This window comes from Podarcis bocagei (assembly GCF_964188305.1).
Source record: "Podarcis bocagei genome assembly, chromosome: 12".
Classification (NCBI taxonomy): domain Eukaryota; kingdom Metazoa; phylum Chordata; class Lepidosauria; order Squamata; family Lacertidae; genus Podarcis; species Podarcis bocagei.
Window position 1 is genome coordinate 23,340,279 of NC_138137.1, and position 16,884 is coordinate 23,357,162.

Here is a 16,884-nt window from a genome sequence, read left to right on the forward strand (position 1 = left end):
GTGATTCAACATACTGAGAGCCATGTGGAAGTAAAGGAAATAATAAAAGGGAGTAAGATTTCTTGGATAACATAATGTAGCTTTCTTCCATACTTGAGTTTTGTATAAAATTGGTAAGATAAAGATAGGTGACTGTAGTAATTAATACCAGGAAACTAAAACATAAAATATAGTATCTTCTATCTTGTTAAAGATAGGCAAAGGGAAGAGAAACATGGTCAGGTTAAATGTAGGAAGTTGTATGAATCTTAGAACACCTGATAAGTCTATATATTATTTGAATTACTTTTATATTAGTTCTATCAGCAAAATCATTTTTAAACAATTTGTTGCATGTAAGCTGTATGAAAAATGTGCAGATCTTTTTTTTTAAATGCATAGAGAAACCAAGTGTTTTCGCTTGCAGTGAAAATTACAGACAGGGACTCAACACATTTAATGGGATATTTTCCCCCCTTTCCATTTACACTATCATAAATTACAAAGCATATTTCACTTCACAAAATAAAACCATTTCCATACCATTTTATGACAGTATTTAGTACATAAACCTACAACAATTGAAATCTGTACAACTTAGGAGAATCCCTTCTAGCACTGTACCAGCAAAGCAGACCTCACTTACATCTGGCCTGCAGCCTGGGTCTGTCTACTTAGCCCTTGGTGACCTATGTAAAGGATAACTGATATACATTATTTCATGTGCCTCCTTTTGTCTTTACTCTTTCTTCATTATCCATGTTGCACACTCCCCACCCCAATTTTAATAGAAACCTATGCTCCCTGAAATAATTCAGAAAACAGCATAATTGGGTTTTGAAACTTAGGATTTGTACAAATCAAGAGCAGAGCTCAATAGAGTCTTTTGTATTGCAAATTCAGTTTTGTAATAAACTATGCTACCTTTGTGTTTGAAATATTTGTACAAAAAAATCTCACGATGAGAAAATTCCATGTGAGAAAAAAGTCTAATATTAGGATGAATTTCATTATATTGCATTGAGAGGTCAACCTTTTCAAAGATACCCACCATGAGATTTGGTAATATACCAATTCTCTATCCTTCACCTCTCTTTCCTTTATTAACAAATTTGTCAGAAGACGGTGAAGAAAAGTGTGTAATTTTACAGATGTTTTACTTTTATAAATACAGAAGCAAAGTAATGCAACTTGATTTTTAGAAATAATAATAATAAAAAAATTAACCCTAAATAAGTGCTAACTTTTAAGCAAGGCCAGGTAATATCCAATATTCTGGCATCACTTATTTTAAACATTACTGTACTCCAAAAAATGTGTTACGTGTAGTAGTTGATGCTAGTGTCTGTTTATAAACCTCTGATGTTCCTCTTTTTGGAAGGAGGGTGGATAAATAGAATACTGTATTTGTATACCTCTAAAAGCAAAGAACATGAATTGCTAGAACATAACAAACCAAATAATATTAAGATGAGCATGAGAAATGAAGTCTCATTAAAAGCATTTGCAATGAAAGAGGTTTGTCAGGGTAATACTGCACTAGTGGTAAATGTTTTCAATATCCATAGCAATAATGCTTAAGAGAACTATACGGAAAGTCATCAATGCACCGCATTGAATTATATATTGCTAAAATAAAACAACATTCCTGCAGCTAACTGAAGTAAAAATATACTTTAAATACATGTTTGTTTCCATTTAGACATAGTATAATTATGCCTTAATTAGAAAGAAATCATATACCCCTATAAAAACTAATACTGACAAACAACCTGATCCTTAAGATGTTGGACAAGATAAAATATCCTGAATGTAGGGTCTTCCTTTTCTCCTGCGTGAATAGAAATGTTACCCATGTACCTCGGAAGTCAAACGGAATCCATTCCGGAAGTCCGTTTGACTTCCGAAGCGTTCAAAAACCAAAGCGTGGCTTCTGATTGGCTGCAGGAAGTTCCTGCAGCCAATCGGAAGCCCCGTTGGACGTTCGGCTTCCAAAAGAACGTTCGAAAACCAGAACAGTCACTTCCAGGTTTCGATCGTTCGGGAGCCAAAACATTCGAGAACTAGGCTGTTCGAAAACCAAGGTACGACTGTATACAGAAATTATTTGTTCTGTATATAGGGCATTATACAGTTCATAGAAGGAAACCAGGAAGACCCTGCCTGTACAGAAGCTCTGCTTGGAATCAGATCATGGACATTGTTACAATCCTACTACTTAATTTGCCATTATTTTCAGTAAGAGGAACACAACTGAAATAGCAGAGAGCATGTCTTGAGCGCTACATTATGGTTGTCATGGGGAAAATAAATCCCACCAAGTCCAATGCCACTTATTTCCACATAACTACCATGATCTAGAAATCATTGCATGCCAAAAAGGGATGCGGGAAACCTGTTTCCCCCTCCCCCAAATATGGTTTACCCTCCTTGAATCAGGGTTTACAACTACAATCCTACAAGTCTGCTATGCTGACCCAGTTCTTTTCAGTAGGAACTGTGCCAGCTTAATACTTTGAGCATCAGGTTGAAAGTACCTTTTTGCTTCAATGATCTAAATAAAATACAAAGTTTGTGTCCTTTAATAAGTTACAGTAGAACAGTCTGTAACCTTTCTACATCGTTAACACTGGAAGCAAGGCAAAAGATACAAGGCAAGATGCTTTTCTCCTGACCTTTGCTCTTTCTTAAATAATTAAAAAAGAGGCATATGTCTATAAGACATACCCTTTTAACTAAATGTTTTGGTGTTCATCTGCAACACTGCAGAAAATAATGTGCTACCCTTTTTTTTCTTATGGGAATTTGCTTTCCCTTTGAACTTGTATTTTCATAGCAGATGGCCATGAGTTTATAGCTTTGTTCATTTAAAACAAAACATCTTCATTTTCTATCAATATTTGCACAATGAGTTTCTGGTACCGCATGTCATTGAGTGTAGCAAGAGTGCTGTCTTCTGGGGGTCTCATTAAAGTAGGTCCAAACACTATTCCCAAATTTTCAGCGTTCATAAAATTGTCTTTTTCATTCATGGTAATCCTAAAGGTGAAAGAAAAGTGATATCTCTGTTAAACTGTTTTCCCACCCTTTCTTTATACCCAGAACTGATTGGGAATTCTAGGAACACACAAAAAAGTGCAGTTTTGAAAAGCTCAGTTCAGGCATAGGCAAACTCAGCCCTCCAGATGTTTTGAGACTACAATTCCCACCATCCTTGACCACTGGTCCTGTTAGCTAGGGATCATGGGAGTTGTAGGCCAAAAACATCTGGAGGGCCGAGTTTGCCTATGCCTGGCTTAGTTAGCAATCTTGATTCAAGGTTATATCCAAACAGAAACAGAGACCTGCTCCTTGATCTTAGGAACCGTCATGCAAATTTTCCGTATATCTTAAGAGGTGTCCAAATGCAGAGGGCACAGAGAAACTACTTTTCAAAATATATAGTAGATGTTTGCTTCACATGCTGAATAATGGTTGTTTCTGCACTGCAATAGTGGCCTGGGGGCGGGGGGGAGCTGGAGCCACCTTTCCAACACTGACTTTTTGGCAACCTAGATGGAACTATTGTAGGACAAGGCAGGAATAAGGTTGGGCCTGTACCATAATGGCTCTGTTGGTTCACCCACAGGCCTATACCATATTGGCTCCAGCTCCCACCGCAGTGTCAATTTGTTGTGCAACTGCTCTGTCCAAGAAAGCTGCAGTGACGTCAGTGTGGGCAGGTTGGTAAGTTACACCGTGCACTTATGGTAAATGGAGACAGGAGATCAGTGCGGCACACTCACATTTTCTGAATGTGGGGCACAATTACACGTGGGCAGGAGAGTTCCTTGTGAACGGCCTCCGTGGACAAACTGGTGGTCAATTTTCTTTCTACACTTTTAGTAATAAACTAAACTTTTTGTGTGTGTGAACCCACTCGGAAACAAAGTTTTGAATTAACTGTGATCTCTATGATGACTGATTGTACTCTCAGGTATCTTTCTACATGTCTAACATTTCTGGTTTACTTATATGGCTGTGACTTGTTGATTGGTAAAACTGGTTAAAATTTGAAGATTTTTTACTACTAAAATTACTCATAATAATTTTTTTATTTATACCCCACCCATCTGGCTGTGTTGCCAGAAATTTCTTCTGCAGTGATGGTTTAAAATGTTTTTTAAAGCATATTTCTTTATGACGAAAGAAAGATGATCAAACCTCCTTTTATAGGCAAATTCGCTTACTTTTTGAGATGAATCATCAGGTATCTAAGAGTCTCGTAGTGTGCTGCAGGAAGTAACATCAACACTTCGTGGACAGCTTCTAGTCTTTCATCAGCATTGGAGAGCTCTACGTGATACAAAACAAGATTCTTGTAAGCTTTATCAGATGCAGATTTCAAAATTCAATAAAAAAATACAATTAAACAAATCCAGTATTCCTGCTGCTGCAGGAGTTTTAGAATTGTAGGGTTAGGGTTATGACAAAACTATATAAAGAAATGAAATGCCTCAGTACTTACTTGCTGCATCTATAAACTTGGAATACGTATCGTAGGTGATAACCGGGATAGGCAGATCTCTGAAATACAGCTTCAGTGCTCCAGCAATAATATTTATGTCTGGATATATGTTGGCAGAGACGTCTGCCTTGTCACCATCTAGAAAAGAATGAGATGGTTTAAAGGTCCTACTTTTTCTTTCGCCAAATACATTCTTGAGTTATCTTGTCAAACATTGCTCATGATTGGGTTTTGAATCACTGGAAAATGAAGAAGTTTCATAACCTGGACACCATATAGGATACCTTTTCACACATCCCTACCAACTATACCTCAGATGGAGCTGGGATGTGCCTTTGCGTCTTCCGATGTCACCTCTGTGGATGGACATATGACCATATGGGAAGACATGTTCCCTTATGAATGCTTGTCCCAAACTCTTTTAAGGCTTCAAAGTGAATGCCTTGAGTTATATACCCCTGAGTTTATTCAGCCAGTGAAGCTAAAACAATCAAGAAGTTACACGTTCCTATACACTGGCTCCAGCAAACACATTTGCTGGATCAATTTGTACTAGCTGAAATGTTTTTATGAAGGCATTTCAAAGACAGTCCCTTGAACAGTGTACTGTAATAGACCAATCTCATTTTATTTAAAAGATTTAAGGATACCTTTCAGTGAAACTATCAGTGCAGCACATAAGGAACTATTATAAAACCATGAGTATAAAATCTTATTTGTGTGGTGAGGGGGGGCAGGGAGAGAGAGTGTTTTAGGAACTAAGTAGTTCCTAAAACTACTGAACTAAGTAGTTCAGTCTTCAGGCACAAAGTTTAAATTTGTTCAGAAGTAATCTACTCTTCTGTCCCTTTAGAAAACAAGTGATAAACCTGCTTTCTCAGGTCTTGCTTTAAAATAAGTCCTTGTACCTATTCCTTCCTCTACGTCACGGTACTTTGTTTTGCTTATGAAAAGCCCTGCAATAAAGTTTTTAAATACATTTGTATTTAGCAGAATAAATAATTGTTTTGTGAAGAAACCTGTGGCATTAAACTTGAAGCGACATGAAATATATCCACAAAAACTTCCTTTAGAGCAGATGTATAGCTGAGTTACTCGTGAAGGCCAAATTGTAAGTTTAAAACCTAAGCAATAATCACACTTATTAGGAAGGAGCTAAATTGTAACTGAATGAATCTTCAAGTGTAATTATAAATGTGTTTGTGACTGGGGAGCAAGTCTTTAAAACAGTCTATGTATCTGATACAGCAGAGTGAACCCGCATATTAGCATTTACTCTAATACAGCACCAGTACTTCCATCACAGTGTTTATTCTGCACCAGCCAGACTCATATTTATCCTCATATACTTGGTACGGTAGCGTTAGTATTATAAAACGTTGTTTGGACAGCTCTATTTAATTGCAGTACAATGAGATCTAAAGTGCTACAGTGAAAGCAAATGCTTTGGGGGGGAAATACTGCAGCTGCCTCTATATCCATCCAGATATGGTAAAACAGAATGCCATATCCCTTTTCCAGGCTATTTGCAAGTTTACAAAATAAAAGTGACATTCATAGGTTATCATAGCAAGTCATATCATGGAGGAGTTTTACTTGGAAGTTGATAAGTATCTCTCTGCCTGTAACTTGTTACAAGCTTAACAGATGGGGAAAGACTGAAGGCCACTGAAAAGGCAGGAATGTGTGCACCCTAGAACATGGGTAGGCAAACTAAGGCCCAGGGACTGGATCTGGCCCAATTGCCTTCTCAATCCGGCCCACGGACGGTCCGGGAATCAGTGTGTTTTTACATGAGTAGAATATGTCCTTTTATTTAAATTGCATCTCTGGGTTATTTGTAGGGCCTGCCTGGTGTTTTTACATGAGTATAATATGTGCCTTTATTTAAAATGCATCTCTGGGTTATTTGTGGGGCATAGGAATTCCTTCATTATTATTATTTTTTTCAAAATATAGTCCGCCCCCCCCCCCAAGGTCTGAGGGACTGTGGACTGGCCCCCTGCTGAAAAAGTTCGCTGACCCCTGCTCTAGACACATAGCAAATCAAAACACTAATTCTGATGGAAAGCACTGCTCAAACTGGAATTGCTCTAAGAATCTATGGTACCTATGGATTCCATCACTGTATTTTTTTCTTTTCAAACGTTCAAAAGGCACTCCAGAAAACAAATGTACTATTTTGTGAACTGCAATATGCCACAAACTGCAGGTGTAAAAACGATTGCTCATTCTGAAAATTAGTGTTATTGGATGCTAATAAGAATCAGCCGGCTGGAGAAAATAAGTAGTTTTAGAGAGCAATGGTACTGATAAAGGAAGCTGCAGTACTTTGGAGGCGTTTGACCATGATTCGGTCAAGGGATCCATCACAAACAAGCCACATGCAGCCATCTTTGTTTGTTTGCTTGTTTAGCAACTTTGTCCTCAACAGCTCACTGTCCTGAATAGATTTTTTTAAAAAAACCAGTAACATTTTGAAAGCAACCTGGGTGGGCATGTGGAAAATACCAATGAGGAATGAACCAGAAAAATAACATCTTAGTCTACACATAACTATCTCTGCAACTGTTGAATTTCCAGAGTACAATTCTTGCAAATTTAGCAAATTCATACAACCTATAAGCTATTTTAAATCCAAACACAGGGAAGATGTTTGGCGTGATGAGCTGTTGGTGTGCAGCTGTTTACAAAGTGGAACTGCTTTTTAAAAAAATGAAATAGTAGTATATAAGCACTTTAATAAATTCCTATGTTAATTATGCCACCACAGACCACCAAACAAGTTATGGTGGCATGTTGAGGAACAGGTCACTTCTGTAGTCTCCTTGTGTTAGGAATCATATGCATCTCAAAGTTCAGTGGCCATATTTTAAACAAGCTGACAAGAGAACTTGTGTTTGCCCATAGTTTATAACACACACTAAAGGTGAATCTACCCACAAAGCTTAATGCATAACATGTATTACAACTCTTATTTCTCTTAAATTAATTGCAGTTATGAAGGGCAGAACAAAAGAGGGGATGAGGTTTATCTCTTCAGTCGCTAGCCATGTCTCCCTGAATATCAACCCCCTCATGTGCCCATGAGGCTTAGTAAAAAAATCCCATAAGTGCCAATGAGGCTAATGCCTCTTTGCAAAAAAACCAAATAAAGCAGAAAAAATAGTGATGTAGATCCTTCTTTAGTAACAACCCTCAAATATGAGATGTGTGGTGCCAAGCAGGACAAACAACCAACTAAAGCTCAGAATGCACTTGTCACAATGAGAACTCTATGAACAAGCTGTACAATGAATGTTTTATATGCTAGCAGGAACAGAACTGGTCAACAATGCCAGCACAGTGAGCGACTGTTGCTGTACAGCATCCATATTCATTCCGTGGAAGAATAAATAAACATTATTCCTATCAAGCTTACTCAGTGGAATTAACAGTCACAAATATACTGACCTGATTTTTACTCTAAAGCTCAACTGTCCTTATAGTATAGTGATAATGTAATTTAGACCCTCATTATTTTAGAGATGGTGGGGCAGAATTTAATATGCAGAAACAGAATGTGGTATAGTCCTTCCTGAAACGAAGCAGTTCAAATAGGTGTGTTTTGTAACTCGCTCTACATGGGGCTGCCCTTGAGACTAACCCAGAAACTCAAGCGGGTGCAGAATGCCGCGGCGAGACTCCTTACGGGGTCTTCACTGTGAGATCACATTCACCCGGTGCTATACCAGCTGCACTGGCTACCAGTGGAGTACAGGATCAGGTTTAAGGTGCTGGTTTTAACCTTTAAAGCCCTATACAGCCTAGGACCCTCGTACCTACGGGACCGCCTCTCCTGGTATGTCCCACAGAGGAACTTACGGTCTTCAAATAAAAACATCATGAAGGTCCCAGGCCACAGAGAGGTTAGGCTGGCCTCAACTAGAGCCAGGGCTTTTTCGGCTGCGGCTCCAATCTGGTGGAACGCTCTGTCACAAGAGACTAGGGCCCTGCGGGACTTGACATCTTTCCGCAGGGCCTGCAAGACAGAGCTATTCCACCAGGCCTTTGGTCAGGGCGCAGCCTGACTCCCTCCTTTGGTAATCTTCACAAAATTTTAGCTTAATGGTTGCCATCAATTTGATTTTAATTAATTTTTATAATGAAATGTTTTTAGAATGTTGTACTATTTTATTGTTGTTAGCCGCCCTGAGCCCGGCTTTGGCTGGGGAGGGCGGGATATAAATAAAATTATTATTATTATTATTATTATTATTATTATTATTATTATTATTATTATTATTAATTATTTTGAGACGCTGTGCATCTTCCTACTCACCCCAATACATGTTTTAACATACGTGGTAAATGTCAATAGAAACCAGTACATCATAAAATACCCTGAAAGTATTGTGGGCGGAAAACGGCCTCCTCATTATTACACCATCAAAACATGTGCAACGCCAATGAACACAGGGTATGTAGAAGCTTTCCAAAGCTAAAACATTGCCGACAGGCTTTCCACAGCTAAAATGTACTGTACCTCGATCAAAGGCCATTTTGACATCTTCAATGTGTTCAGTGAACCCAGAGACTCTGTAAATCCCTTCTGACTTCAAACCTGCAGGCAAAAATTTCATCAGCTGCTGTTTAGTCTGGAGATACATTTTCACACTCTAGTTATTTTTTACTTCTTTTCACAAGTTAGCTTCTGCCTCCCGAATTCTCGGAACAAGAGAAATTACTCATCATATAGCCATCTTTTGACAGAGCTCTCACAGTTGGTTAGTTATGCCCCCTTTAGGCCCATAACAGCAATCATTAGCTTTTCAAGAATGAGGGTTTTTTTCCACACACCATGTGTGTAGGGGAGAAAATTGGGGGATCAGTTTGAGGATCTATAACAGATAACTTGAAAGGGAGGCTGACACTATTTAAGCACAAGGGTACAATTCATCTTGTAACAACTGAGCGTTGCAAGGAAGTAGAGAGATGCTTCAAGTGATGAATGTGACCATGGAAGGGCCTTGAACCTTCTATCCTAGCAACCGCTCTCCAAGGTCTCAGGCAGAGAGCCTTCCAAGGCTTGCTAGCCCTTTCTCTCTTTTTTTTAACAGGAATTTAATACAGGGTCTCCTGCATGCAAACCATTAGTTCTCTTACTAAGCTGTGTGACCTTTCCCACATAAGGATGATGACTTAATTTAAGCTAATGGCTTGGATTGTAGCGGAAATCAATTTGAGAAAGTGCATGGAAGGAATGTTTCCTTTCCTCTCCTTGTCCCTGCAGCCATCTAAAATCCTCCAAAAGGCGGCTCTTTCATTCTCTAAACTTCAAAGCTCCTCTTCCAACAGCCTCAGATGCCACATCCCACATTGTCCAGAAGGGTGGATACTTGGGAGTGGGGGCGCAGGCGGCTTCAGGTGGGAAGAGGGCATCAAAAACTGCTGTAAAATTCCTAAATTTCACTTCTCTTGGAATTCACACAGGGCCGGATTTAGGTTTGATGAGGCCCTAAGCTACTGAAGGTAACGGGGCCCTTTATAAGCCCAGCTGTCCTTTGTCAACAACAAATTGTCACTGTTTTTTGTGTTGAATATATGCTACATGGGACCTAATGGGTATCTAAAACCATTTGCACATGCAGAATGCAGGCACCCTATATATAGAAATGAGCAAAATGATATTTTAGGGAGCAGGCTAGCAGGTGGGGCCTATTACTTACATCATAGGAGCCTACACAACACAAAACACTGTTGCTGTATGTAGGTTTTATTTTATTTGTTTCTTATCTTATATTTTGGAAATGTACATCCAGCTTTTTCCCTTTAAAAATTTTTTTGGGGCCCCAAGAGAGTGGGGCCCTAAGCTATAGCTTGTTTAGCTTATATGTACGTAAATCTGGCACTGGATCCATACCATTGTCTTCTAATATCTAAACTCACTCAGCTACTAAGACAATGTGGGTTAACTGGAAATGACTAACTTTGGCCTATTAACTTAATTAAATATATTCCTGTCCATTTTACACTGCATAGAACTTAATTGGACACAACCCCGGTGGCACAATCAAGAGATTTAAATTTCCTATAACAGTTCTAGGTTTGATTTATGATATACACATTGATTGATTGATTGATTGATTGAATTTATATCTCTCCCTATTGAAGCCTTCTATAAGTATTTTCTTCTATTATTTATAGGCTAAGAGTTAATTTTGCATTAATATCTTAACATGCATTTGTTCATTTCACATCAGTTTCTGCGACATAGGCTTGGTTATCATTTTGAAAGCAATTGGATTTTACTATGGCTCCCAACAGTTTTAATCGGAAAGTGCAATATTTACTGGAAAAAGTAAATGTGAGGGGGCATAGTTTTTTACATTGAAAAATATAGCTAAGTATATTAAATAATTAAAACAATGCACATTGTTTGTGTGGTGGTAGTAGAGAACTATAATTCGCTTCCTCAACCAAATGAGGTTAAGTTGTTCTTCAAAGTAAATGCTTTAAACAATTTGTTCATAAAACCTTTCCCCACAAAGGAATATAAAGAAACTTTTAAATATAAAGTAATTTAAAATTACTTAGTTTTCTGTAACATAATATCTGTTTATGTTTGTCAGCCAGTGATATTATTTTAGCGTTTCAGTAACCCAGTGAAGGAAATCCTATTTCATCAACACATAAATACCTCTTGCTTCGATTTCTCGAATACATATGTCCACTACCATGGGTCTCTGTGAATTGTGGGCCTTCACTAGTGTGGTGAGGTCACAGCAGTAGACTCGTTTGATTCTCTTGAGGTCTGGTTGGCAGTCATTGGGGACGTATTTTGAACACTGTTTGTGTACGTTCAATCCACAGTCTGTAAAGAAAGTATTAGTGTTACTTTGAGTTTTTTCTATTTTACTCTCAGAAAGAATGACAACATTCTGCATGTGAACATCTTAGCTCTCAATTACTCTTACTTTTAAGGAAGTCACTGCACACAGTAAATTACAGGGCAATAGTTCAATTTGTAAATATAACAAAGGTTGGCAGGCAAAAATATGCGAAGGAATGAAATTCTATGAGTATAGAGTTGCCATATTTCAAAAAGTGAACATCTGGACACAAAAGTTGTTGAACTTCTGATATGGGCTGCCATATGGCTCGGTTTCCCCAGAAATTTTAACCAATTTTTGAGAATTACGTTCTGATGAATGAATCCCAGATGTATGGCAGCCCTATGTAATATAACATTTGAATCTTACTCTAATTCTCTAGTAATGTAGCAGGTACATGAAGCACATATGAGCAACTGTTAAGGCTGAAACAAATTTTTTTGGCCACCATGTGGAGAATGTGGGAAATGCTTCCAAGTGCCTGTGGCACAAATATATAACCCATATATTTGAAATATATATAACCCATATATTTGAAATATATATAACCCATATATTTGAAAAATATATAACCCATATATTTGAAATATATATAACCCATATATTTGAAATATATATAACCCATATATTTGAAATATATATAACCCATATATTTGAAATATATATAACCCATATATTTGAAATATATATAACCCATATATTTGAAATATATATAACCCATATATTTGAAATGGGTTGACAAGATGTTCAGATCATTTCAGTGCTAACTGAAATAAAGATAGGTGACTGTAACAATAACAACAATAAATTATGTGTATGCTGTCCATCTGACTAGGTTGTCCCAGCCACTCTGGGCGGCTTCCAACAAATTAAAACTAATTTTAAGGACCAAGACTGTAATGGATACAGGAGCTCTTCAAGAAATCCAGGCCCATCCAGGTGGTAAATGTTACATTTATAGTAAAATTTTATATGTGTCTCCTCAGAAGTGAGCTCCACTGAGTTCAGTGGGACTTAGATAAAAAAGGTAAAGGACCCCTGGATGGTTAAGTCCAGTCAAAGGTGACTATGGGGTTGCAGTGCTCATCTCGCTTTCAGGCTGAGGGAGCCGGCGTTTGCCCACAGACAGCTTTCCGGGACATGACTAAACCACTTCTGGTGCAACGGGACACTGTGACGGAAGCCAGAGCGCATGGAAACGCCATTTACCTTCCTGCCACAGTGGTACCTATTTATCTACTTGCACTGGCGTGCTTTTGAAATGCTAGGTTGGCAGGAGCTGGGACAGAACAACGGGAGCTCACCAACCTTCTGAACAGCCAACCTTCTGATTGGCAAGCCCAAGAGGCTCAGTGGTTTAGGCCACAGCGCCACCTGCATATACCAGTGGGACTTACACCTAGATTGCAGCCTAAGTGTAGTTTCTGCCCCATGGCCCCTAACGGATGCCTAGTTGCAACAGAGGCGGAGTGATGTTCTAGGAGAGGGGGGCTGCCAACTCCATCTCCCTGTGTGCAATTAGGCTTCAAGGAAACCAGCTATTCCAGCCAAAAGAAAATAAGCCTTCTGTTGTATCTGGGTAGGGAAGGGTAAACCCCATGCCAGAGCCCTCCAGATGTACTCTCATCTGACCATCATCCCTGACCCATTGGCCATGCTGGACTGACAGGCGCTGTAGTCTGCAACATCTGGCTGGCATTAAGCGCTAGTTTGGGGAAGCTTGAGAACAGTAAAACAATGAATATGTGTTTAAAATATATGCTTGTCATTTATTAGATAACCTTTGTACTCATTTGCTAGAAAACTGGATTTATTGCTCTTTCATTGGAACACCTGAAGTATAATAAAAGTGTGTCTCTATGCATGTGCAGAGTCAACTACCTGTACAAATGACTAACCAGAGCTTGCCTCATTCATTAAGCAGGGCTTCAAACACCGAGATTAGGGATTCTGGGCAGGCTTAGACTTCTGCACTTCTTATAAAAATTAACTCTCACAAGTACACAGTGTGATTCAGAATCATCACTGTCCCTTTCAGCCATCAACATAAAGTATTCTTGACTCCACTGCTAAACATGAACAGTTTCTTTCCTTGTAATATTTGATACCCACAGGTAAAGGACCTCTGTGCCTTTAACTAAATCTGTTTGGTTTATTGGGCTCGTTCAGACAGAAACTATCTGCATAATACAGTATTGTTCAGTGAAATCTAAACAAACCCAGCCAGCTGTACTTAAGATACTCCCTTTAGGTTGTTTTTTTTTTTAGTTCTTGCTAAACATTTCCTGTGTAGTTAAAAACTTGTTTGTCTGCTTAGAGTTAAATATTGGTTAGCTAATGAAGCAGAACGTTAAGCTTTGGACTAAATAAACATACTTTTTTTCACAGGTTAAATACTTAAAGAGAATGAACACAAATCCAGCCAGACATATTATGTTTAAACGTACAGTTCTTATAAGAATAATTAGTTATATGTCGACTCAACCTCTTGTGTTACTTGTGCAAAGGGAGTCTGCGAGCTTAAAGGGACCCTGAAGTCACACAGGTCTCCTGTGTTTAGCATGGACATCTCAGCCACAGAGACCCGTGTATAGCTCTTTACAGGGGCTAAAATGATTGGACATGCTGGCTGGGGCTGCTGGGAGTTGGGAGTCAAGTTACAGTGTTGTTGGCAAGAGCCCATACCTGCTTAAGTATGACAACTGACAAGAAAATACCAAGGAACGGTCATTTAAGTCATATAATTATATTGTGTATGGTTGACCGAGAAAAGAAACCAGCTTCAGGCACCATAATATAAAATGGCAGTATGATGCCCCCACCACAAATCCAAGAGCTCTGGGGCATAACAGATCTTCCCCACCTAACTCACCTTACCCTCTGGCATGTTAAATTGCAACTGTGCCTATTTTCTGGGTCACACATTCATAGAACTACACCAGCTAATTCGGCTGTGGCTGTCTATCAAGCTTCATCAACCCCCGACAATATGTCCATTAGTCAAGAGGGACAGGAGTCGCAGTCCCCACAATATCTGCAGGGCCAGAGGTGCCTAACCCATGAATCAGCAGGCAATATTTTTTTACTTCATCACATGAAAGCTATGATTACCTATTTCTTTATATCAAATCTCTGTTAAAGGCTCAGAACGTACACTGTTAAATTCTTCTGGACAGTTAACAACACTGTTGGCAATTGGTAGCTAACATATATTAAATGCCAACAACCAATAATAGCAATATGACTAGTACCCATTAACCATAGGTCAGTGAGGTTAGAAATGGAGTCCAGTCCAGTCCAGTTGAGCAGTTTAGTTGCTGGATTATCAGGTCCATTATAATCGCCCAAAAGGCTCAATAGTTACTCATATATTTTAAGCTTGGAATTCAAATTTTAGCCAGGATTTCCCATAGCAAAAGTTCCACTCTTTCCCAGTTTTGAACTTCATTAAAGAAAAAAATAGAGACACCAGTTGTTGACTTCATTGAGTGAAATGGAGACATCCACTTTAAACCAGTTACTATCATCATCATCATCATCATTATTAAGTGTGTGTGTGTATTGCTCTAGAAGATGATTAAACTGTAGAATGCTTTGTCTAATTTAGGTGAGCATTATCACTCTGCATCGTCCCTTGAAAGAGATTTACAGTTTTGTTTTTCAGGGGTTAAGGGCCTGGTCAATAAGATTTTTAAGATTACCTGAGCATCTGACTCCCTGAGCAATGAGTCCCCACATGAAGTTGGCACAGTATTCACACCAATGTGGACCTCGGAACGTGTGGACCTGTAATACAGAATGGAAAGCAGTCCAGGGTCATTGGGAGGCAGATGGCCGGACGGATGGAACAAGCAGAAGAAAGAGATAAGCAACAAACGACTCAGTTAAAAGAACAAGTCTTCCTCACTGACAGCTGCATCCCAAATACTGAGGGTAATAAGAAGCCTGGGGAAAAGAAAGCTGCCTTTGGTCTCAGGGTCCTCTTCATTTTGCAAGGCAAAACAAACAAAACCTAATCACACTGCAGGGCATTGAAATCAATCAATGTAACTCTTTTAATGGGTTTATTGTTTCTCATATGCCAGGGGTGGCCAACTCCCAAGGAGACTGCGATCTACGCAGAGTTAAAAACTGGCAGTGATCTACCCCCGTTTTTTAGGGGCTCAGGTCAAAGTTGCTGAGCTTTTTTTTAGGGGAGCTAGAGTTCTTGAGCTCTTTTTTTTTGGGGGGGGGAGCCAGTGATCTACCACAGACATCCAGTGATCTACCATTAGATCACAATCTACCTGTTGGACGTGCCTGGTACAATATGAATTTCCTTGGAACCTTACCAACTTTGGGATTTGGTGCATTTTCTTTAGTGACTTGATGCCTGGTTATTCCATGGTAATTTGGGGGTCTGCTTTTTTGTGCTTTTAGTTCCCAATATTGCAATTTGAAAGCTAATTCCTTAATACCATCAAAGCTTGTTAGAAACAAAGACTATGCCTGTCATATGCTAGTGAAGTGCAAAGTGAAAGTGTCAGTACTAAAGCACGTGCTTCGCAGGTTTCATCCCTGGCACTGGCAGGACAGGTAGGAAAGCATCCTTTGTCCGAGACCCTGGAGAGGCACGCCAGTGCAGCAGACAATACGCTGAACTCAGAACAAGGCAGTTTCATATGGCCACCTGTTTGAAGCCTCATACTAAAGTAAATCTAGTGCGACTGGCCGGCATGTTACAGCCACTTTGTAGATGACATTTTAAATGTCTGTGTATGGTTGCTGTTGGACACGGGTGGCGCTGTGGGTTAAACCACAGAGCCTAGGACTTGCCGATCAGAAGGTCGGTGGTTTGAATCCCCGCGACGGGGTGAGCTCCCATTGCTCAGTCCCTGCTCCTGCCAACCTAGCAGTCCGAAAGCACATCAGAGTGCAAGTAGATAAATAGGTACCGCTCCAGTGGGAAGGTAAATGGCGTTTCCGTGTGCTGCTCTGGTTCGCCAGAAGCGGCTTAGTCATGCTGGCCACATGACCCGGAAGCTGTACGCTGGCTCCGTCGGCCAATAAAGCGAGATGAGCGCCGGAACCCCAGAGTCGGTCATGACTGGACCTAATGGTCAGGGGTCCCTTTACCTTTACCTGAAACGTTCGATTTCCGAGACGTTAAAAAACCGAGGTATCATTGTATTTTTAAGTTGTCTGTTGTTGCTTTCGTTTCTTGTGCACAGCTTAGAGAGATATATCTTTTAATACATTAAGAGGTATAAAAAAATAAATAGCCAAACAGCCATTATGCTCGCATTCATCAGATCTACTCTTTTAAAAGGTGTTTGTGATGGTTTTGTGAAAAATCGCCTGATCTGTGGGGTTTGCTGTTAGTAAACAGCCTTCACATGGAGCAGTGGGAGTCAGCAGAATGAGGTGGTGAGGATGACAGCACTAGTTCAGACTGTGATGGGGATGCATTTTAAAAACTATCAAAGCTTTCAAAAAGAAAAGAAAAACTAGCTGAAAATAAATGACAACTGAACTAGGCCGTCAGGT

The 16,884-nt window shown here is 39.4% G+C and overlaps 1 protein-coding gene across 1 annotated transcript in view; it reads right to left on the reverse strand.

The window, feature by feature from the left end:
• Positions 1-421: 421 nt before the first annotated feature.
• The window catches only part of CHN2 (chimerin 2), a 157,633-nt gene continuing 141,170 nt past the window's right edge, over positions 422-16,884 (reverse strand). The window contains exons 8-13 of the mRNA XM_081164754.1: positions 15,060-15,144; positions 11,166-11,339; positions 9,012-9,089; positions 4,487-4,624; positions 4,209-4,314; positions 422-3,018 (exon numbers count right to left, since the gene is read on the reverse strand). Of these exons, the coding sequence (XP_081020880.1) occupies positions 2,847-3,018; positions 4,209-4,314; positions 4,487-4,624; positions 9,012-9,089; positions 11,166-11,339; positions 15,060-15,144 (753 nt within the window). The 3' untranslated portion in view covers positions 422-2,846. The remainder of the gene's footprint in view (positions 3,019-4,208; positions 4,315-4,486; positions 4,625-9,011; positions 9,090-11,165; positions 11,340-15,059; positions 15,145-16,884) is intronic.